Here is a 24,915-nt window from a genome sequence, read left to right as displayed (position 1 = left end):
GAAATGTCTTACTGAAAATCCATCTCTGCATCAGTCTTCAATCCCTTCAGATCTCAGAGTTTTCACCACTTCTCAAAAGCTATGCCGATATTTATTCTCCTTTTAGCACGGGCTCTGTCCCTTTCTTTTTTGACTGCAGACTCTCCACAGTTCGAGGTTTCTTGGTTTTGATAACAGCTGATTCCCCAGATGTCAACGATGATTGCCTTTAGAACTCTCCAGATTAAAGCATTCATCTAGATGACAAGTTTCAATTCTAAGCAACTATTGTAAAAACAAGCTACAAACACTCCACCATCCTCAGCCCCCACACACATGATATAGTAGCCGGATCTTCTTCTTTCTGTTTGAGGATGTGACGTTAGCACGCGAACATGAATGATGTGAAACGTCTCGAAATCCGACCCGACAGCTCAATTTATAAATCATTATTATAAGCTTACTGTTGTGCATCAGGATAGAGTAAGAAAACAGTTTTGAACACTTTTACGAACTTGCTCAATAATTGATTTTTGTTCATTTTTAACCCCCCAAAAATGTTCTGCACTTCAGCTTTAAGATCCTGTCACAATATCTCAATGGGGTTGAGGTCTGGACTTTGACTTGGTCATTCCAACACCATGAGAGTTGGTATGGGGTGTTTGTGGTGATGCGCTGTGTTCAGTTCTGTACATCTCTACCTTGGTCTCATCAGTCCAAAGGATATTGACCCAAAACAATTATGGTTTGTTCAGATAGAAGTCATGCTCCATATTCTTTTTGGAGAGAAGGGACTGCAAAGATTGGCAACTATCTTTGAAGCCTCTCCCTTTGTAGACACCAAACTACTTTTTTAGAGGTAGTCACCCTTCTTGATTATTAACTAATCTTCAATAATAACTTTCCTTAGTAAAACCTGGCTGCTAATTACTCTCTTAATGATTGTGAAATAGGAAGGGTGTACATATTTTTTCCACCTAGTTTCTGAATGTTGGTTTACTTTAGGGGAAAAAAATTACTACATAGTGAAATCTGTTGTGGTGGTGGTGTTTTTTGTCACCTCAGGTTATGTTTGTTTATAGGAGTTGGTGAGGACCACATCATTTTTATTAAGGCCCTGATAAATAAAACTGAAGGAGGGTGTACTTTCTTTCCCCTATTCATTACACTGTAATAAATTTTTTTTTTTTAGCTTGGCCATATAACACCCAGAGGTCAAGACTGTCCACTAATTCACAGCTTCCCAACCCTGGTCCAGCACATGGAGTCTTTTCCCTGCTTTAACATACCCTCTCAGGAAAGGCTATTAATTAGCTGATCACGTGTGTTCGAGCAGGAAAAGCAGTATGGTAGCCTTGAATAATTTCCGAGTGAAATGCACATTGGTCTGCCCTCCTGTTAGTCTCCATCCGCAACCACATAGTTCCGTAATAAATAGGCCTACTGTAAATAAAAAGAAGAAGATGTAAAATAAGCTGTTTTGATGTACTAGTAAGAGCGTTAGTGTGCTGTTTGGAACACAGCCCGAGTCTTTAGCGTAGGAGCCTGTGAGCGATGACGTCATTATGCAGTCTGGCCTAATGGGGTCGGGAGACGGAAAGGGGGCGGGACCAGAGGGGAATCTTCAGCTGTCAATCATGCCGCAGAGGAGGAAGTGGGAATTGGGATGGATGATACGGATTAGGCTTTCTAGATGAGGTGAAATCATTCCGGATACACTGAGGGGAGACAGAAGAAGAGAGTGTGTGTGTGTGAGAGAGAGAGAGAGACGCAGTGTGGGCGTGGTTTGGAAAGAACTCTAGTGGGAGGGGCTGGGTGGGCCTGGGTGGCGGCGCTCTTATATCACTCAGACAATTTTTTTCCCGTCTTTCTCGTACTGAGCCTACTGAAAATAATGACTAGTGCACGGGAAACAGGCACCTGCATCCATTAACGTCCCAATTTCACGCACTAGTTTAGGGTTTTCAGTACATTTCAGTGCACCTGTTAGCCTGTTGGCGCTGCGTTGAGAGAGAGAGAGAGAGAGTGTGTGTGTGTGTGTGAGAGTGACTGAGTGAGTGAGTGAAAGAGAGAGAGAGTGAGTGTGAGTCGGAGGCGCTGAGGAGGAGGCTGTCTCGGGTACCAACTCGCACCTCACGGTAACGTCGCATCTCCTATCATTTTCAAATAACGGCTCATTTACCTTTCTACCTTTTTTTTTTTTTCTTTCTCTTTCTACCTTCCTTCCTTTTGCTAACAGACTGTCAGTATCAGCTGTACGGGGCTTTGGAGTTGCTTAAAAATCGCTGAGTAAATGTCGCATGTGTAACGTTACGACGCTCCGCGTTTCCATTAACAGCTCAATGTCGCGTTTTCGTTCAGGTAGGAGAGCGAGCCTTAACCTTGACACTGCTTTGGAGGTACACACACACACACACACACACCATTCTGGCATCACTTGTAAGGTTTTTTTCTGGCCGTACACGAGGCACAAAATGGCCAGTATCAGCTGTCGGCCTCGTCCAAGACTGCATACTATCATACCGAGTGAGATTAGTACGCCAGTGTGGAGGTGTTTACCTGAGCACGAGCCTGGACAGTGCGGGTCCTGGTCCACCATGGCATTTCATAAGATTTCTACACGGTTTAATTCAAATGAGGCTATAAATATCTTTATATTAATATAAGATATTTATAGGAGGACCCGTTGAGAATAGCTCGATGTTGAGGTTAAGGCCAGTTCATATGAGATATGGTTTATGATATGGTATATGATATGATATATAAATGATGTAATGTTGTCTACAGTAGCTGGAGGATATATCCTACTACCATAGAGTCAGCACTCAGACTGCACACATGCAGCACCTGTGTTTAACAATGTGTCTGATTTATGCAGTTTATAATGATACATCACTTAATCCAGCAGAATTTCATTTGACATTAAAGCGTGCAAAGTTTGTGTATTTCTGGAACAGACAGGCCGAGTTCGAGGACCCTGACAGAGCTCCAGCATGGTGCTGGTGTTGAGCAATCGATCATGTTACTTTATTTAAAGCTAGCAACCGAGTGCCAATAAAACGCACGTTTAACGAGGACGAGACCCCGGTGTGTGATACAGGCGTGGATATGTGTGTGTGTGTGTGTGTGTGTGTGTGTGTGTGTGTGTGTCTTTCTCTCTCCCTCTCTCTCTCTCTCTCTCTCTGTACTTGCGCTCCTCTGTCCATGCTTCTGCCTTTAGATGTCAGTTTAATGCATGTCTTCTTCCATGTCCCCTCCCTTCTTCCTCTCCCTTCCTCCCTCAGATGGCCGGAATGAGTTTCCTCTCCTTTCTCCTCTTTTGCTTGACTGCCGTTGCCCATGGCAACAAAGGTCAGTGGCCTCCATCCTTTTGCATGTCGATTATGAGTGATTTGAATAATGACAGCTGTCCTGCAAAACCATGACGTGATGGACAACCGGTTGTGGAGACGCGAAAACTCATTAAAAAAAAATCATTTAGTGCCAGCTGTAACCCTTGACCCCTTGAATGAATCACGTGCATCATATCAGCTTTAAACGGCGTAGCTGAGCTCGTTGAGCTTTTTGTGACGTTGATTTATGGGCTAATCCATGTGCTGCGAACGTCAGTGAATAGGCCAGTCGATTAGTAATACTAGGAAGTGCCACTACTAGAGATGGAAAACGGATGGATGGACAACTGAAAATCATCAAAGCCAAACATATTTCAGTATTGCAGCGTAGCATTGTTTTACAGTGTTGTGACTGGCTGCGAGGAGAGGATGCCCGAACACGGGTTCAAAAGCGTTACTGCGTTTTCTCTGGTGGAAAAATAAGTAGAGAGAGAGATGGGCTGTGGGGACTGGTGGAGCGAGCCAGTGCGCACAAGAACAGCTGGAAATTCAAGTCTCAATCTGTAATCGGCAGAGTAATCCAGAAACCCGATGCTCAGATTAATGCTACATTAGGAATGCCAACGAGGAAGAAAGGCGGAGGGAGAGGCAGAGAGAAAAGCCCAAAAGAGAACGGGAGTTGAGACACGGCGGAGTGGTCGGCAGTTGCACATGATAAATCCTCACTCTGTCCTGCCAGAGCAGAATGCTAAATCATGCTGTGAATATGCATTATGCTGTATATGCTGCCATCTTGAGCAGTCTATTACAGCAGTGCAAATTCGGTTCACGAAACATTGCCATCCTAACACAGTTCGATTGATTCTTTTGGCCTCACAGATTTGTATGCGGTACCTCCCGGCAAGAGTATTTTCCATTTTTATTGTGGCATTTGCCCGTATAGGTTACATAGGACATGTTTTTTTTGCACTCATTCAGCCAGCTCGTGTTCACATATCTGTGGCTGCAGGTGTAGCGGAGCACTGCTGCAGACTGATGCGTGTGCTCAAGTGCTTTTCAGGGGGAAATCAAATCGGAGTGAGCCGTTCACTGTGTTCGAGCGATGAACCTGTGTTTGTGTATTGTGTTTGTGTATGTTAGTTGCATGGCTGCATGTGTGTGTGTATGTGTCTGTACCATATGGTTGGGTGATGATTATGATTGTATACGTGTATACGTGAGATTTACTCATGTCCATGGTCTCTTTTAAATCCGTAAATGCAGAACATTCTAAATGCTCTCGCACTCTCGCCTTGTCCCTCTCTTCGTTCCTCTCAGCCAATAAACACAAGCCATGGATCGAGACCGAGTATCAGGGTATCGTCATGGAGAACGACAACACTGTCCTGCTGAACCCACCTCTGTTTGCCCTGGATAAAGATGCTCCTCTTCACTATGCAGGTAATGCATACAAGCACTGAGATACACGTCAGCAAGAGTTTATCGTTTTTGAGCCACCCTTTGACTGTCAAGCATCAGCTCTGTAACCTTTACGCATGAGCTCTGAAACCTTTACACTTCAGCCCTGTAACCTTTACTGCTCTGTAACCTTTACACCTCAGCTCTGTATCCCTTAACCGTCAGCTGTTCTACGGGCTTGTTATTCAAAATAACTATAAAATAATTACATCTTCTAAATTGATTTATACCATTGTCATAACTGCATGCGGTAGCAGCTGCTACGTCAATTTTGTTGCACTGTCATTGCTTGTATACACACAGGTTGAGTTAATTCACAAGATTACTGTTGATTTAACACGGGGGCAGTTTGGAGCAAAGGGCTGTTGGTTTAGTGCAGCAGGAAGTAATTACACACCAGTGTTTACACAAATTGCTTAAAATTTACGGACAGATCAGGCGTGCCTGGCCTGCTCTCTCCGCAGGCTGACCCAGCATCCACAGAGGCACGTTCATGCACGACTGAGCTCTTTAGGCTTCCGGAGGCGGCTTCACTCCTCTAGCCTGGATTACGATGCTATGAATTATAGTGGGGAGAAATTCTAGGTTTCGATTTCTGACCTTTAATTTTCTAGGCTTCTGTTTTTATTTGACAATATTTACTAGTTGTTGATGATGATGATGATAATAATAATAATAATAATAATAACAATAACAATAATAATAAATATTTGTATTTGTGTATGTCTGGTATTTGAAGAATGTTTGCAATGTTGGATGAGGGAAGAAGAATCCTTCCCTCCTTGTTACCCCACCCAGATTCTATTTCCACTTGCCCTTCCTATAGCACTTTCCTTTGGTTTGGCTCTTTCGTTCCTCCTCATCAGCTTTCTTCCAATCTCTCTCTCGTTCTTTAGGCGAGATCTGTGGGTTCCGAGTGCACAATGGCCCAGGCGGTTCTGGTTCGGCTCAGTTCGAGGCCGTGGTGTTGGACCGCTCCACTGGCGAGGGCCTTGTTCGCTCCAAAGAGCCATTGGACTGCGAGAGCCAGAGGGAACACAGCTTTACCATCCAGGCCTATGATTGTGGAGAGGGACCTGATGGCACCAACAGCAAGAAATCACATAAGTAAGAGAAACTCAGTACTCCAAACATCAGGCCTTCAGAGGACCGATGTTTTGTACAGACACACCTCTCAGATTGTAAAGCTGTACAACCATCATGTTTTAGAGCTCATGGGGGGTAATATTCCATTGTCAGCTATTTCTGTCCATTGTGTGTGTCTCTTACCTTTTTAAACTCGTCCTCTGAATTCTCCCTGTCTCTATTTCTCCTTCTCAACACCTCTGTTCATCTTAATTTCTCCTTTTCCCCCTCCAACAGGGCCACGGTGCACGTGCGTGTGAATGACGTGAACGAGTTCTCCCCGGTGTTCGTCGAGCGGCGTTATGAGGCATCTGTCCCAGAGGGTCGCCTTTTTGATCGCATCGTGCGCGTGGAGGCTCTGGACGCCGACTGCTCACCTCAGTACAGCCAGATCTGCTTCTACGACATCATCACGCCCAATGTCCCGTTTGCAATCGACAACGATGGTGAGAATTACAAGTCCCAGGCTTTCTGTATTTTCTGCATGGAAACCTTTTTTGAAGATAGATTTCCACCCTTTGCCGTGTTCCTCTACTTTGTTTGATTTCATCTCATTTACATCATTGGAATTCATAATAGACCATATACGGCGTGCAATTTATTATTATACAAGACAGTTTATGAAATATTCAGTATAGTCTATGGGTTTGTGTGTTTACTTACAGTGTTGAATGAGGCAAAATGAATATCTTGAGGCTGTCATTACTCACCTTTTTTTCCCTTTTTCCTTTCTTCTATCCTTCCATCCAGCTTTTGTCATACTGTCTGTTTTTATTTATTTTGTTTATTTTGCTCTATCTTAGTAAAAGAACTGAGGTAGATGTGATTAGTAGCTCTTTTTTTTATTTTTTACATTTATTTATTTATTTATTTATTTATTTTAACCTGTAAGCTGAAGTAAGACTGAGGATTGGGTTTGATATCCATGCAGTGCAGATGAGAGTCTCTCACAGTCCTGATGAAGAACCCGGAAGATCAATAACTGACATTTTGTAATGTGATAAGAGCCAAGAGGGAAGGAACCGAGCACGGAAGGCAGGTTGAACATGTGAAAGGAGAGAGAATATTAGAGGGTCATGGGAAGGTGAGAAAGAGTGGGAGAGAGCTGATAGCTTTTTTTTTTTTTTTAGTGATGACCTTGTAGATTTCTGTGCCAGGCTGTGTGGGGTTCGACTGGTAATTTGGGACAGGCTGAACCAGGCACCACTGGGTGAATGCCCTTGCTCCCTGTTTACACGGCCATCTTACTCTCTCGTTTTTTTGTCTTTCACCTCTTTTCTGTCAACATGCTTCTTCTGTGCTTGCATTTGAATTTCTTTTTTGAGCAAGTGTGAGGTTTTTATACCTTTTCAGAGACATTTTGTTTGATTAAATAATTGTACTTGACGTCTCTGGAACTATTCAGACTATTCGTTTTGCACATACAGTCCATATCTTAGCCTTTTTGCCTCCATGTATAAATCCCTGCTGATGCAGCCTTTCTTTTGTTGGTTACATTGTTGAAATGTTTTAATAAAGAACCTGCAGATTTCTGCCTCTTTGTTACATTCTTTGCGTGTCAGCGAGTAACCTCTCTCTCTCTCAGGAAACATTAAGAACACTGAACCTTTAGACTCAAAAAAGCAGCGTGTTCACAGCTTCTGGGTGACTGCGTTTGACTGTGGGAAGAATCGAGCTCAGGCTGATGCCCAGGTCGTAGTGACCGTGAAACCTTCCTGCAAACCTGGCTGGATTGGTACGGAATTAAATTTTTACTCCAAATTATGGTCTACCTCGATAGAACAAACAAATGAATTATGCTGATTTTATTACCATTGCCATCAAGGCCTTTTTTTTCTTTTATTCAAAATTTGCATGAAAATAATTGGTTGGACCCTTGACTGTTTGCCTTTGAAAAAAGTCTATTAAAAAGAAAAAATTGTTTAAAAAAATGTTTTGTTTGATTAGTATTAAAAAGAACATTACAAGGGGGCTACTATTTATTAAATATATTAATTGTATATAGGCTTAGTGGTTAGCACGTTCACCTCACACATCCAGGTTTGGGACTTCAAATCCCACCGCTGCTCTGTGTGCCTGGAGTTTGCATGTTCTCCCCGTGCTTCGTGGGTTTCCTCCGGGTACTCTGGTTTCCTCCCCCAGTCCAGAGACATGCGCTGTAGGCTGATTGGCATTTCCAAATTGTGCGTAATGTGTGAATGGGTATGCTCCCCGCAACCCTGTGTTGGATAGGCTGGATGGATGTAAGAAAAAGAAACTGACTTTAAAAAAAGAATTTTTAGTACTATTTGTTGTAAGGTCGTGTTTTTAATGTCTATATGGGGGGACCAAATTCCCCATAATGAGGAGCCTTGACCTTGCTTTTTATGGTTTATATTAGGGCTGTATTTAAACCTGAAGTGGCCATGGGCTTAGCCAGAAGGTTTTTTTTCTTGTTGTTGTTGGGGTGTGTGGGGTGTGGTTATTTATTTATCTATTTATTTTATTTCATTATTACAGAAATATATGAACCCTACCTTTGTCTCTGGGGAAAAAAATATTTGTTTGGTATATTTTAACATATGTAGCTGGTTCTACTTATCGTTTTCTATTTCCAGCACATCAGCTGTTCATTCTGTATAATGTATTTGCAATGTACTCCTATCTCAGGCTGGTCGAAGCGAGTCGAGTACACACCTGGTTCGGGAAGCATCCCCCTCTTCCCCAGCCTGCGCCTGGAGACCTGTGAAGAGACTGTGTGGAACATCCAGGCCACTGTGGAGCTTCAGACTGGCCATATTGGGAAAGGCTGTGACCGTGATAGTTATTCTGACCGGTCTGTAAGGAGGCTCTGTGGTGAGGAGCTGCTGTTATAAGAATACATTTTCGTTTTCCATTCTTGTGTACAGAGTTATTACTAGCACTAGCAGATCAACACTGAGGATTGCTTGATTTTGCTTCACAAGATGAGAATTAATTACAAGACGTTACAATGCATTTTTTCCCCTCTATTTAACGAAATTATGGAATTCTCACGAATTTTGTTATAACATGAAATATGTTTTGCCCAGGTGCTGTAAGGGGTGAGGTTGACCTGCTCCCACCTCCATCGCCCGCTGCAAACTGGACAGCTGCACTGCCCACCCTTCCCTCTTCTGACTCGTCTCTGGTATTCTCTTTCAACGGCTCCACCCATGTTGCCGTGGTTCCCGACTCTGTTACCTCAACAGTTCCAGGAGACCACTTCACCCTCCAGCTGTGGATGCGAAGGGGTGGGGTCAGCACTCAGCCAACAGCCAATCAGGCAAGAGGAGCACGTAAAGAAGAGGAAACAATTGTGTGCAGCACTGTGAAAAATGGTCAGTTGTGTTCCTAATCGCTTCATCTTTCTCATTAGGTCTACTGAGTCGTCATTTTTAATGTGTGTGTACATAATGGTCAGCTCCAGAATTATTGATACCCTTGCTGAAAATAAACAACAATGTCATTCAAAACAAGTAACATGAGTGAGCAATATTTTATTGTATTGTGGAAAAAAAAATCATAGATATATTTAATGTAAATAATATATATTTAGTTTAAACATGCAGTATAGGAATGCTGTATATTTTTATTTGCAATACAGTGTTTTTTTAACATTAAATGTTTTCCTAAAACTTGCACTCACTGAGCACTTTATAAGGAGCACTATACTAATACTGGCTAGAGCCTCCCTTTGCTCTCAAACAGCCTCAATTCTTCACAGCATGGATTCCACAAGATGTTTGAAACACTCCTTTGAGATTCTGGTCCATGTTGATGTGATTATATCACACAATTCCTGCAGATTTTTTAGGTGCACATTCATGCTGCGAATCTCCCGTTCTACCTCATCCCAGAGGTGTTCTACTGGATTCAGATCCGGTGACTGGGAAGATCACTGAAGAACACTGAACACCAAGAACATTGAAAACCAGTTTGTGATTAATTTTGCTTTGTGACATGGTGCATTATCATGCTGAGAGTAGCCATTATAAAATGGTAAATTGTGGCCATGTTGGTATGTGGCATGTACATGGTCAGCAACAATACTTAAATGGGCTGTGGCATTCAAGCGATGATTGATTGGTATCAATGGGCCCAAAGTGTGCCAAGAAAACATTCCTCACACCATTACACCACCTCCACCAGCCTGGACTGTTGACTGGTTGAGTCCTTGGATTCATGCTGTTGTGCCAAATTCTGACCCTATCATCTGTGTGCGTTAGCAGAAATCCAGGTTCATCAGACCTGGCTACATTTTTCCAGTCTTCAACAGTCCAGTTTTAGTGAGCCAGTGCCCACTGCAGCCTCAGCTTTCTGTTCTTGGCTTACTGAAGTGGAACCCGATATGCTCTTTTGCTGTTGTAGCCCATCTGCCTCAAGGTTCAACTTGTGCATTTTGAGATGCATTTCTGCTCAACACGATTGTACAGAGTGATTATCTTAATCACTGTAGCCTTTCTGTCAGCTTGAAACAGTCTGGTCATTCTCCCATAACCTCTCAACAAGGCATATATATATATATATATATATATATATATATATATATATATATATATATATATATATATATATATATAAATTTTTTTTTTTTCCCAAAAAATATTTTTATTGAGAAAGAAAACATACTTCCTGTCACATAGAAATAATACCATTCTCATTTTTTTTATACATGCATGCATACATAGTGTAGAAAAGAAAATCAAAATTAAAGAGTACAGTCAATTAACAGCCCCCCACCCACCCCACCCAGGCTCATCATGGCTAACCAATATCTATATCCGGTTGTTTAAATGTTGTAAAATCCAACAAGAGTCAATTGGGAAGTGCTTGTAACTTCATAAAATATGATATAAAGGGTTGCCATTTATACACTGGGTGTTTCTTTATTGCATCATTCTGTGTACACTCTAGAGACTGTTGTGTGTGTGGAAATCCCAGGAGATCAGCAGTTATAGAAATACTCAGACCAGCCCATCTGGCATCAACAATCATGCCACGATCAAAATCACTTGGATCACATATTTTCCCCCGTTCTGATGGTTGATTATTACCCGAAGCTGCTGGCCCGTATCTGCATGATTTTATGCATTGCACTGCTGCCACACGATTGTCTGATTAGATAACTGCATGAATGAGTAGGTGTACAGGTGTTCCTAATAAAGTGCTCAGTGAGTGTGTATTAAGTAGATATCTGAAACCAATTTATAATTTTAGTGTAACTGATTCCAAACAATAAATCTTGCCAAACACTGAAATGAAAATTGTCAACCGGAAAATGAATATATGATAACACGTTTTTTATATATATAATATGAGTTTGAGTATGTGGACTGCCATCTTTGCTACAGATTACAGGGTTTAAATGGCCACTGCAAAACATTGGTTTTGTGTGCCACACCCATTTCTGTGTTGATCTGTCTAACTGTCTGTCTTATTTTTCTGGCAGACGTTATCTTGAGTATCCTAGTACTTAAGGAAATTTGTCAGACGTCTTCACGAGACTTTTAGACTACAAGCTGCAAATCAGACCTTAAAGTCCTAGTGATCCATCAGCCTGGGTTTGGGTTCTCTTTCTTGTATGCAGTCGCCCATAACCGAGAAGTCATTCCAGATTTTTTCTGTTATGGCCTCTAATTTACTGTGACAATGAGGTTTTGTTAGAGGAAAGATAAGTGGGTTGTAAAGTTTATTCAACACAATCACTGTTGCCCATTCTCTTGAAGGGCGCTAATAATTCTGACAGTTATCCTATGCATCCTTTGTCCAACTTATTTTTCTATGTTCATGTCATGCAGTTTTCTCAGATTTTGCGTTCACTTTGTTATTCATGAGGCCTGTGAAATGGCTTATCCAGCTAAAGCGCTGTTCTCCTCCTACCATTATTAAGCTGAGTCACAGGAAAGAGTGTCTCTCTCTCTCTCTCTCTCTCTCTCTCCCTCACTCTCACACACACACACACACTCACACACACACACACACACACACACTGAGCTGCTGTGTAACTGATCATCTGAAAGGACATGCCTTCTTCCTTCCCTGGTTTCTGTCACCTGCTAGGAAGAAAATTGTGCATAAATGAATATAGAATGCCATGAAGTAAGTGTGAAGCCAGATACTGATGAGTAAACAGTGTGTGTTTTTTATTTATTAACAGATGACTCATATTCACACTACTCTCTGTCCGTGCACGGCTGCCGTCTGTCTCTGTTTTACTGGCCGGATGTCTCAGCTGCGCGGCCAGTTAAATTCCTCTGGAAGCTTGAACAGGTAAATTACAGAAATGCATGCTGTATATAACATAAATATTAACAAGCATAAATTTGTATATAGGGATCATTCAATGATCCTGAAAAACAGTTTTCTATTCGTGTGGTTGTGTATTTATTTCTTTGGCCGACTTTTGATTAGTTACGTAATATGAGATGTGGAGACATTAGTTATAGTCTGTAGGGTCAGGCCATCTCAAGTGGTCCAATAATTGTAAAGTGGGTTGCTTGGCCGTTTTTAATTTTTCCCCATTTCTATTTTCCAATATCAAATGTAGTAACATTTTAGACATCATTTATAAGCATAAGCATTTTGTATGTCAATCATAAACATAATTACTGTAAAACAGTCTTCATTTTTATCATTTGTTATGCTTATATTACATATTTTCTTATTTTAACTAAATGTGTGTATATCCTTTAGTCATTGTTGGTCTGTTTTTGCACTGTGGGACGAGTAACTAAGGAAAAACATTTCACAACATTAAATCACCCGTATGTGATATGTATGTGACAAATAAACAACCTTTACCCTTGCCCCTAAAGTAGGCTTTTCCCCAGAATTCTGCTAGCCCTAGCTCTGTAACCAGTGGAATTGCAAAATCAGTTTTTTTACAGCAGAATGCTACTGTAGATGACTTGTTACTGTGAAAATTTCACAGCAACAAGTCCTCCATAAAAAAAATTAAGATCGCGACTTTAACACTTCCCATTATATATTGACCCTAAAAGTGGAACTGTGAGTGAGTAATCTTGAGCACTTCTATTAGACAAAATGTGCAAAATGTTTATATATGTTTATGTACCTCGTAATGTGCGCTAGAGATCAGTTTTTGTTCCAAGGAGCTAGGACCATCCTGAAACGAGATATTGAGGTTTCCGTAAACAGCCCAAATGTGTTTTGTGCCATGACACAAAGATGGCCGTCGTAGTTAAACCAACCATTTTGCAATGCAAATGTATAGAGGTAATCACTCAAAATCATTTTGAAAAATTCAAAATGATCAAGCAACCTGTATTGGACCACTTGAAATGGAATGACCATGTAGTGTATATATACATTATGGGTGGTGGTGTACATACTCATTTGGTATGGAATGTATAAGATCCCTGATGACCTTTTGCCCTCTGTTCCTCACAGGTGTGTGACAGCGAGTGGCATCACTTATCTCTTAGTGTGCAATTCCCCTCCGTCACACTGTACGTAGATGGCGTGACCTTTGACCCTGCACTCATTCATGACAATGGCGCCATCCCTAACCCAGCCCCACATCAGAGGCTGGTGATTGGAGCATGTTGGGGTATGTGTACTAAAGCAACTGCTAACTACAGTGCAAGACAGAAACTGTGTGTGTGTGTGTGTGAGTAGACAAAAGTACAGTGATGCTTGAAAGTTTGTGTACCCATTAGGATATTCTATATTTTTACACAGAGAACCCAGATAAACAAATGAGACAAAATTAGGACAAGACTGATCAACAGTTATGGAAATGTTTAGTTTATGTTTGCAGTAATAGCTGCACACCACATACTGAACGCAACGGTTCATGTACTTTTGGCTCATTTTTCTCAATAAATAATTGACCGAGTATAACATTTTTGTCTCATGTGTTTTAATTGGGTTCTCTTTGTCTGCTTTTAGGACGTGTGTGTGTGTGTGTGTGTGTGTGTGTGTGTGTGTGTGTAAGTCTGATGATGATCTAGGTAACATTTGTGCAGAAATATAGAAAATTAATGGGTTCACAAACTTTGAAGCACCACTGTAAGTTAAGTTGATATAGTGGTCCCAAGTGAAAATTCACTGACTGAAGTGTGTGTTAATTTAATTTTGTGTGTGTGTCTCAGTCAGTCAGTGCTAAACAGAAATAAACAGCCAGTTAGGAACATTCCAGCAGCTTGATGACAGCTTGGTGTTTTTTCTCTTTAATTGCAATGTGTGTAAGTTTCTGTCTGATATTAAAACCATTCAGTTGATTTATTATTCAGCAAAACAGAACAGATGCCCAGCCAGGCTTTTAATCTCCTGCTGCTGTTTTCCTTTTCTATGCTGCAGTGTGTGTTAATCAGATCCATCAGCACTGATGCTTCACTTTTGTGCTGTGATTCATAGACTGTATTTACACTATATAATTTCTATATGATTTCTCATTTTTTAATTCTAATTTTTTTATTTTTTACATTTCTGCCTTTCCCCTCTTCCTCTTCCTCCATCTCTCACTTTCTTTAGAGCCAGAGAACAAGCAGAAAGATATTCTTAACAACAGCATCCCTCAAAGCATGGACACAAGTGAGTTATGAGCTCTTAAGTAGAGGTGTGTGTGAGAGAGAGAAAGAGAGAGGTAGGTTTCTTTTCCTCTGCAGCTAGGAATCATTGTGGGCAATAGGAGATCAGCACAGGCCATCCAACCATCACTACTTTAAGTGCTTATTATTTCACAGATGGTATGGTTAAGATCCTGAGCCAAATAGCAGTTCACTTTTACCAAAATGTGCAGGTTAAGCCTCTTTTCTCTTACAACACTGATTTATTTGTTCTTGTAAAGAAATTCTAGCAGACTGTCTTGCGGTGAGGGTTTGCTGAAGACGGTTTGTTGAACAGAAATATTACGGAACGAGAATGTTGGTCATTTGCCAACACTGAGCTTAGTTACAGATTTTTCTTCATTTCGTAGCTAATGGCAGTCACGTCATACATTTTTCAGTCCGTAAAGGATTTCGCAGAGGGTTTTTTTGTGATCGTTATGGCCAAAAATGCTTGATTTTGCTGCGGCTTTTTAAAAAATTTGTCATGCAACTCTCGGAGTATTTTGTGGGTTTATTTTTTGTTGTTTGTATTTTTGTGGAAAACTACTTGCATTGTTGAAATTGCAATTGGACGAAATTGTTTTGCATGGTCTTTTGCAGTGATGTTTGTTGGTAATTGAGACCTTTAAGCTGTACTCGTGTTCGACGTACATGAATCGAAAGGGCTTTGGCTGAATGCGCGTTGTGATGTCACATGGTGCGTCTTGGCCCAAATCTGCAGAAAATCTGCTGTAATTTTGAAAAATCGCAAGCTCCTCCGAATATTGCGGTGTTTGCACGATCTTGCGTTCATTTCTGTGCTCGCAAAATCTCATTCAGTGCTTAATATATATTTAAATTATTTATATATATATCATTTAACATGTATTAAGCACTGAATATTTAAATATGGCTTCATAATTTTTTTCCCCTGACGAGTCCACAGATTCAACATCTTGTATGTCTTTTTGCTGTCTCCTCACAACCTTCAGGGAGGTTTGTGGGTGGTTACCGTGGCTTGTTGTCGGGCGTAACAGTGCGACCAGGAAGTGTGGAGCCTCACAGTGTGGTGGAGTGTCTGTACGCCTGCAGGGAGGGTCTGGATTTTGGAGATCTTGAGAGCCTTGGCTCTGGCATGAAGGTATTATGACAGAACACTATGACCACTTTGCACTCCCTTTGTTCGCTCTCTTTATACTTTACTTTTAAGTCCAAATTGTTTGTACACCATCTATGCAACGTTTAATGTTTTTTTTTGTTTTGTTTTGTTTTTATAAACGGTTAATATTTTATGCAGAAATTAAAGCAAGTAAAGTGGCTGTTCAGTTGTCGTAGTGTTGCGCTTCTTAAAAATACTGAACTACTTTGCCCCTACATTGCAATGCTCATGTTTCCTCAGGTTCACGTGAACCCCAGTCAGTCAGTGCTGGTGTTGGAGGGAGACGATATCGAGAGCTTTAACCGAGCAGTTCAGCAGGTGACGTACAGAAACTCTCTGCGGTTTGCCACACCTGGAGTGCGTCCTCTCAAACTCAGTACATCTCTCAGGTAAATCCACCTGCACACATTCAAGTGTGTGAGTGTCTATTACAGGAAGTGCAAAATTTAACTCTATGAAATGTAGTTGTTGAAAGCAGGAAATTGTTGCTAATCACCTTCCTAGACCACTTAAACTTCCAGAACCTTGTTGGCCAGTCAAGTTTCACTTTTAGTCCTTTTAGTTTCACTTGAGTTACCGAATAATTTATATTAGTAACAAATAATATTCTTTAATATAATAGAAAAAGCCCGGGACACCATTTACTTTCAAATACATTCCACAGACTCCCTCAACACAGATTTAATTTCTAATGAACATAATCTATTAAGTATAAGGCCTGTTATTTTAATGTGCACAATAATATTTTGACTATTTATTAAAGTCAGAGAGCTTTTACTTCCTGAACTTTCAACCTTATGTCCAAGCTGCTGAGGTTTGGATTAAGTATACACTTAAAATCCTCTTGAAAATGGTTGATGTTGTTGGTAAGTACAAATACAGGTCATGTTTTAGTATTTGTTTTAAGGTTCATCTTTGAAATACATGAAATGTGTTTTCTGTATTTTTTTTTTTTTCTTTTCTTTCTAGTGAAGTCCGCTGAAAGTGTGGTCTAATTTATGCATCAACGTTCCATTTTTTTACACCTAATTTGACTTTTCCGTTCAATTAGGCTTCACAATGGAGTGGGTTCAGTTAATGTCTTGCTTTAGAAACTGAAAAAGGAGATCTAATCGAATGGTTCTCTCTATGGAGAAATGTGAAACAATGAACTCACCGTGCATCAAAAGAAGCAGGAAAACTGATACGGCAGATCCATTAAAAGAATCGACAAGTACTGATGTAGTGAGTTAGATTTAATCCAGTCTAAAGAAATCAGCGATTGGGAAGTTGATATTCGGTAGTGGAGAATGCAGGATGCAAAAACACATTTAGTAGCTCTGACGGCTATTAGCTACATCCCCGTTCACACCTGGCATTAACACGCGAGACAAGTGATCTGATCACAAGCTGAGAAGGTAACACGATGCATTAAGATTCAGGGGGGTGTAAACTATTGAACAGGATGATCAGTATAAATTATTATTTTGTTTATCTTCGTAGATCTTCATTTCGTTTAGTACTACCCTTCAGATGCTAAATAAGATAATTACATATCTCCCAGAAGACAAAATACTAACAATTTACACCGATCATCCGTTCAAAAGTTTTCACCCCCTGACTCCTAATGTATTGTGTTGCCTTCTGGAGCATACGTGAATGTTTGCACTTTATGTAATAGTTGTGTATGAGTCCCTCAGTTGTCTTCGGGGTGAAAAGATGGATCTCAAGATCATATAGCCACTGTTGGACAGGGGTCAAATATGCTGGAAAAGCAAAGAATGTGCAGGACCTGGGGGATTTTTCTGAAGAACAGTGGGCAGTTTAACTGCTCAGGACAAACAAGGGGACTCATGAACAACTATCACAAAACATAAACACAATCCAGGTAATGACACAATATTAAGAATCAAGGGTATGCAAACTTTTGAACAGGCTAATTTTTTTAATGAATTCAGTTTTTATCTTGTCTTGTGGACTATATGTAAACATCTGTTATGTGAAATAGCTTATTCAGGACAGAACTAAATAAACAACAACATGGGATTTTTATCATCCCTCATTTTTTTAACAGTAAGATTTAGCAGATTGTGCAAGGGGTATGCAATAATTTGGGCACATCTGTAGCTGTTAGTCACCTTTTATCCTTTAGCCTAGTGGCAGAGAGCGCTACCATTCAGCGCGATATCCAAACAGTCTCGCAGTGCTCCTTCGTTGCTCTCTTGCTTTCATGCTACAAATGTGATGTTGCCATACGTGTCCCAGACCACCTCCGAATGTGGTTTGAGTGATCAGATCTCAAAGACGCATTTGACCCTGTTCACACCTGGACTTGGTGCTGTCCACTTGATCCGTTCACCTAGGATGCACGATAATGCCAGGGGCCTAACAGCAGAATAAGAAAAGCCTCGTGCTTTATACACTCCACCTTGTGAGTCACACCAGGGACTATTATAATTTGCTTAATTTGCTGATGACATTACTGTGATTTGTCTCAAAGTACTACCAGGAGGTTCATCAACTAGCTTCCTGGTGTAGCCGGAACAACCTTGAGCTCAACGCTCGTAAAACCACATCGACTTCAGGAGACACACATTTTCCCCTTCCCCCTCCCCACTCATCCTTAATAATTCATCAGTGAGCACTGTCGCTTCGTTCAAGTTTCTGGGAACTGCCATCATCCAGGATCTCAAATGGGAGATGCATACATCATCTGTCAACACGAAAGCTCAATAAAGGATGTATTTCTTACGGCAGTTCTTGCAGCAAAGTTCCATCTACCCAAGGCTATACTAGTGCAATTCTATACTGCCACTATAGTAAGCATCCTTACATCTGCTGTCTGGTTTGGTGCGGCCTCCTCTAGAGAAAAGAGCATGCTGTAGCGCAGTATCTAAGACTATCCAAGAGTGCTGAGAAAATCATCGGCTGCAGTCTGTCACCACTTGAAGACCTGTACATCGCCAGGACAAAGAGGCTGAGCAGGAAAATCATCGTCGTTTCCTTGCACACTGCTTATTACCTTTTCCAAAAACTACCATCAGGAAAGCGATTCCACACGCTGCTAACACAAGCTACACGTCATCGAAACGGTGTCTTTCCACTGGCAGTTATTCACGAGGCTGGCTAGGCAGCATTCAGTAATCACTCCAATGCATCTTAACTCTGTGTGCTGTAACAAGCAATCTTGCACTAAATGTTTTTACGAATAATTCTATTCCTGGTTCCAACAATAGACACCTTGCTTGTTGTTGTTGTTGTTGTTGTTGTTATTATTATTATTTGTTTATTTGGGTTTTTTATTCCTTTTAATTATTTTTCAAGTTATTACAAATATTATTTTAAATATTTTTAATAAATACTACTATTTATTTAAAAAAAAAAATATATATATATAATATATATATATATATATATATATATAGGCTTAGTGGTTAGCGCGTTTGCCTCACACCTCCAGGGTCGGGGGTTCAATTCCCGCTGCTGTCCTGTGTGTGCAGAGTTTGCACGTTCTCCCCGTGCTTCGGGGGTTTCCTCCAGGTACTTCGGTTTCCTCCCCCGGTCCAAAGACATGCATGGTAGGCTGATTGGTGTGTTCAAAGTGTCCGTAGTGTATGAATGGGTGTGTGTATGTGATTGTTGCCCTGCGATGGATTGGCACCCTGTCCAGGGTGTACCCCACCTTGTGCCCCATGCTCCCTGGCATAGGTTCCAGGTTCCTTGTGATCCTGAAGGATAAGTGGTATAGAAAATGGATGGATGGATGGATGGATCACATTTGTTCCTCTCCGGTTAATGCACCCTGTACTGCATCCAGCTACTATTTCTACCTCCACTGTAATGTAAATTAAAACTGAGCCCACCATTTCCACTTAAGGTGTAATATTTGTATATTAGACATTTACATGTACATTTATGGCATTTGGCAGACGCCCTTATCCAGAGCGACTTACTAAAGTAATTAGGATGGTAATATTAGGATGGTAATGGTGGTGTTTTGATGTGTGTGTTGTAATCAAATACCAGTGTTGGCTGTAACACATTGCTCTTAAATTACTTTACTTTATTAAATTAAGTGAGGGATTTCTCTTCATTTTTAGGTCGTTTAATTACAGTTACTTATGATTTACTTGTATTGCATATTGTAGAGATATTCCACAACTCCTATATAAAACATTATTGAATTTAAAATCTAAAGTTATCATCTAAAGATAAAATTTGTGTTCTGATTTAACTCGGCTCGTTTAAATTCGTTAGCTAGTGTGCAAGTTCGTGGCTGTGAAGTCGCTCAAGTTGAAGGATGTCCAGAAACGAGTGGCTGTTTTGTTAAATGGAAATATACCAATTACTTTGGGTTAATATTTTGAAATAAATATTTCAGTTTATATTTCATTTGTGTATGTTTTTGTATTAAATATGGTTTAATAAACCTATACTAAATAGGCGAAACTATTCCATATTTGTCTCAAATTTTAAGAATTCTAAGAAGAGTTTCATTTATATTTTTATACAGTTTATACAGATTTTAAGAAGTAATTAGTAATGTGTAATGCAGTTACCATTCAGACAGAGGAATTAGTCAGTGATTTAAATACAATGTTAATGATATAATTGGTCATTAGTAATTATTTATGTATTAATCTTTTTTTTTTAAAGTAACTTATCCAAGACTGCCAAACAACAAGAAAAATTCCAAATGGCTCTAAATGTATATGGCGAATAATATGATTCTGATTCGGATTAATTGAATGAAGGTCAGAGTGTTGGTGGCAATAGATTAAATATTTGTGTTTTGGGATTTAAAATAAAATGTATTTCATATACACCAGCGTACCCTCTCTCGCCCTCTTTGTACAGGTGCTTTAGTGAGGAAGGCTGTCTCTCTCTGCGGCAGCTGGAAGGTTATCTGGTCGTGCTTCAGCCTGACGCTCCTCAGATCTCTCTCTCAGGTGTCGGGCCTCATCTGGCCCGGCCCGCCCCCGAGTTTGAGGCTGCACGTGGTGTGCCTCTGTTCCCTGAACTCCGCATCGCCTGTTCCCTCTCTCACGCCGTGAACACCGCCGCCCAGGACATGGAGGGAGGGGGTGAGGAAACTCAGCACTTGAAAAATGTCCCACAAAACCCCTCACAATTTTTTCACTTAACCATTACGCTAAACACTTCAGGTGACAAAACCCATTAGTGAGTCATTGACTACGTTTACATGGACAGCAGTAATCTAATTATTGTCCTCATTCTGAATAGGACAATATTGTGATTAAGGTGTTTACATGAGTTGCTTTTAGAATATTCCTTTCATGTTCCCGTTTTACATGTTCTAGAACATAGATCGATTAATGGCACGTCATTACTTCACCAGGCCGTCCGACGTTCCCTCCAGAATTTCATGTATCAACATACAGTTCATCTTTGTTATGGAACCCTATACAGTTTTGGGTTTTTCGTTTTTAATTTTACGAAGCTTCGAATGCAGTTAATTATTTATCATGCTATACGTGCAAATAGACGACTGCTTGAGGCCGTGGGCTGCGTCCAAAACCACATATTTACCTACTATATATAAATGTGTATTTTGCCTACTGTATAGTAAGTAAATACGCGGTTTGGAACGCAGCCGTGCTCTCTTGTTTGCCATCAAACGGTTCAGTACTGCCGTGTGTGTATGTGTCCTGTTTTCACGCAAAATACGGTGAAAACTCCCACACGACGTTAATAGTGTGATTTAAGGTGTGTACATGTCTGTAATGCACTTCGATAATGCGACTAAAACAGGAATACTCCACATGGCTTAATTCGATTTGTGTTTACTTCGAGTATGACTTTAGCCGGATTAAGGTAATCAATAATCGCTGTTTACATGCTAGTTTCTTAATCAGAGTATTGTATTAATCGGGTTAATATCGGATTATTGTTGTCCATGTAAACGTACTGATTGTGCTCTAGCATCACTAGGCCTACGTGCTTATTATAGCAGGATCATGGCAAGAGGAATAGACAGCTCTATGCTCTTGATCTTCATTACTATCTCTTTGTTTTCCCTGTGGATATTTCAATCAATATATGGCATAAAGAGCTTTATGTCTTGTGGTTTTCGAGTATTTTATTTATACTAATTGTGTGCGCTCTCTGCGTCTCAATCAGCTCTCATGTCAGACGCAGTGGCCCACACTCTGGATGGCTGTGAGGTCCAGCCGTTGGGGGAGGAGCTAAACCCAGAGAAGGAGGAGCTTCTGGTTGACGTGGAGGCACTAAAAGAGAAAGGACTGGACATCATCAATACAACAGCCTACATTGCCATCACAGGTGATTTCCTTTTATATATATTAGAGCCAATGCGGATATTTCAGTGTAATTTTTCAACAAATTTAAATATTCTCTAGATTTATTTTTATATTGGCTAATGTTTTCTGATGCTATAGCTGCCTGAAATGGAATTACTCAATGAATCAAATGCCATGTAGGTCAAGCAACGCACAGTTTGTCATGCTTTATCATGTCTTGGCAGTCTGCCTATACCATGCTGGAAATCTTCTGTCAAGCTCTATCAAATGCACCTTTTTATCTTTTTTCTTTCTCTTTTTAATTCTACCATTTGCATTTCTAGGGGCGGAGTCCATTTCGGTGTATGAGGACATCCTGCGTTCTGTTCGTTACCGATTAGCAAAAGGCTCTGCCCGCTTCGAGAGGAGATTCAGGCTGTCGTGTTCAGAAATGAACGGACGGTACACGAGTAATGAGCTCACACTGGAGGTACCAAAAGCACCACTTCAGAATTATTATAAATAACTAACATTTGCTTTGCCTAGCATTTACACATGAGCTAAACATCTCCATGCACATTGATAAAAAAAGATCGATTGCCAAATTATAGGCCTTTCATCCTTCGTTCTGTATTCATCCTAGGTCAATTTCCTGCACTCTTTGGACAGTCTGCATCACCCATCACACCTCTTGGCCTCTCAGCAACAGTTTCTCCATCCGTCTCATCATGCAGGAGAGCTCAGCGGACATACCCTGCCAAACCCACACCGCAACTCTGGTACACAGTGACTCATCAAAATCACCTACTTGACACGCACTGCAATGCGCAACAGTCAGACACCTAGTGCCCACACTGCACGTTCTCTGAAATTTCCTAATTCTTCTCTCCTGCAGTTGTTCCCGGGGCTGCCACTGTCATCATCATGGTGTGCGTGGGGTTCTTGGTCGTCATGGTAATCCTCGGCGTGTTCCGCATCCGCTCCATCCATCGCCGTGGAGAGGGAGCCAGAGGAGCTGGCAAAGAGAGCAGCAGCCAATGGGACGATTCAGCCCTTACTATTATCGTCAACCCCATGGAGGTGAGTGTGACCAGGCGCGCACTTAGAATTGACTGAATAGCTCAAGTGGCCTGTTGTGTAATCAGTGCATGTCCTTTTTCTTTCTCAAACCCCATCAGTCGTATGAGAACCGCATGGGCATTGCCGCAGATACAGAGGGGGAAGGCGATGACGAAGAGGAAGTGGTTGAGTCACCTGATGACTCAGCCGACGACCAGCGAATCATCATTAAAAAAGAGGGAAGAGATTCCGTCCCCCGTCGCTACTAAGTCGAGCATATAAACGGCCACGCTCATGAAATCTTAAAACCATGATAAAACCCACAAACATGAAACATAAGACCCACACACTTGCATATATTCACACAACATAAATGTATTTGTATCAGCCTTTGTGAATGCATTGTCTCTGGAATGTATGCCCACACACACACACACACACACACACACACACACACACACACACACATACACGCAATGCACAATGCATAGCATCTCACGCCAAGGTCCAGTGCTTAGTCCACATTTCACTCAAGACTCTATAAAATATGTATGTATGGCACAATGATGTTTAAAAATGACCTTCAGTGAATGTGATCATTGCACTGTATCAAGCACCGGGTATTATTACAGACGAATGTAAGCTCCGTGATTTTCATTACTGTAGAAATCAGTCACTTACAGTCAAGTATAGTGAAGTTAAGGTTACAAGTTAATCATATTTTTACAGTACCACAGCCATAGTCTGGCTCTTGTCATTCACATAATGTACAGTTTAAAATCAGTTTGTCTTTTCTTTCTATTCTCAAAACATTCCTGTACAAATACACTGTTGTAGAGAATGAGTGTGTGGATATTAATATAAGCTATATGCAGGTAACCAGTCCTTTTTCTCTCAGCAATTGCAAGGAACGACTTCTCGTAAAAACACACTCATGTTGTAAGTCTGTGTTACAGCACTACTCCCATCAGAGTGATAGCTCATCCTTGGCAGTTTTGATTGTATTTAAATGTATAGAAATACAAATGACTACTATTATTATTATTACTTTTTTGTGTTCGTTCCATTTTTTTTCCCCCCCGATCCACATTTAGTCTTTGCACTTTGAGATGGGCTAGCTGTTATTTTCTATTTCTATTTATCTCTGTAATAATTACAAATGCTGACCGTATATAGTGATGATGATGAGGATGATGATGATGATGATGAGGATGATGATGATGATGATGATGATGATAATAGTATTAGTAATAATAATGATCATGATTGGCTTGATGAGTGTCTATTTATTTGTGTGTCTAATTGTGTAAATTCAAATTTAACATTTGAATCTCAGTAATGCAGAAGCCACATTATGTTTAAATTCGTGAACTCTTTTCATGACTTTTCCACCGTTACCTTCATCCATATCACAGCATTTAATTCTGTTGCCGCTTTTTGTTTTCTGAATATGCAGCCATGTCTCTTCCCAACTCTTCTCTCCCAACCCCCCTCTGCTCACATGCTCTCCTGTGTGTTTACTCTTCTGTCTGTGTCAGTGTACAGTGCAAATCCTGTCTCTTAATAAAAGCCTGTTGTTTTTCAATGTGATATGAAGAATGGAACGAATTGCGTTATTATATGCCGTTACTATGGTCACTACTGGAACATTTATCTGTATTTATTATTATTGATGCAGTAACATGGATTGTCAACTGATTGTTATTGATAACCATCTGAAGAGGACGTTATGTTGAAAAGTTCATAATAAAAACACTCAGATGATGCCAGAGATGTGTTGGTGATGAATTAAGCTCCTAAACAATAGATTCACTTTATTAGGAACAGCACACTAAATGCTGGCTCAGGAATGACATGTTGACATCATAGAATTGCTGTAGATTTGTCAGCTGCATGTTCATACTGTGAATACCCCGTTCTACCAAATCTCAAAGGAGCTCTACTAGATTCAGATCTGGTGTCTGGGAAGGCCAGATAAGTATACTAAATCCCAGTGTCATGTTTATGGAACC

At 40.6% G+C, this 24,915-nt stretch overlaps 1 protein-coding gene across 1 annotated transcript; it reads left to right on the top strand.

Moving 5' to 3' along the window:
• Positions 1-1,796: 1,796 nt before the first annotated feature.
• clstn3 (calsyntenin 3) lies at positions 1,797-24,672 on the top strand. Its single transcript, XM_053625552.1, has 19 exons — positions 1,797-2,117; positions 3,264-3,330; positions 4,629-4,751; positions 5,666-5,876; positions 6,132-6,340; positions 7,480-7,629; positions 8,544-8,729; positions 8,945-9,232; positions 12,052-12,164; positions 13,305-13,464; positions 14,391-14,450; positions 15,439-15,587; positions 15,846-15,994; positions 20,442-20,668; positions 21,726-21,887; positions 22,189-22,334; positions 22,488-22,623; positions 22,740-22,924; positions 23,023-24,672. The coding sequence occupies exons 2-19, from the start codon at positions 3,264-3,266 to the stop codon at positions 23,170-23,172; spliced, it is 2,871 nt and encodes a 956-aa protein (XP_053481527.1). The 5' UTR covers positions 1,797-2,117; the 3' UTR covers positions 23,173-24,672.
• Positions 24,673-24,915: the final 243 nt, after the last annotated feature.

This window comes from Ictalurus furcatus, chromosome 1, assembly GCF_023375685.1.
Source record: "Ictalurus furcatus strain D&B chromosome 1, Billie_1.0, whole genome shotgun sequence".
Classification (NCBI taxonomy): domain Eukaryota; kingdom Metazoa; phylum Chordata; class Actinopteri; order Siluriformes; family Ictaluridae; genus Ictalurus; species Ictalurus furcatus.
This window is presented reverse-complemented; position numbering and strand designations above follow the sequence as displayed.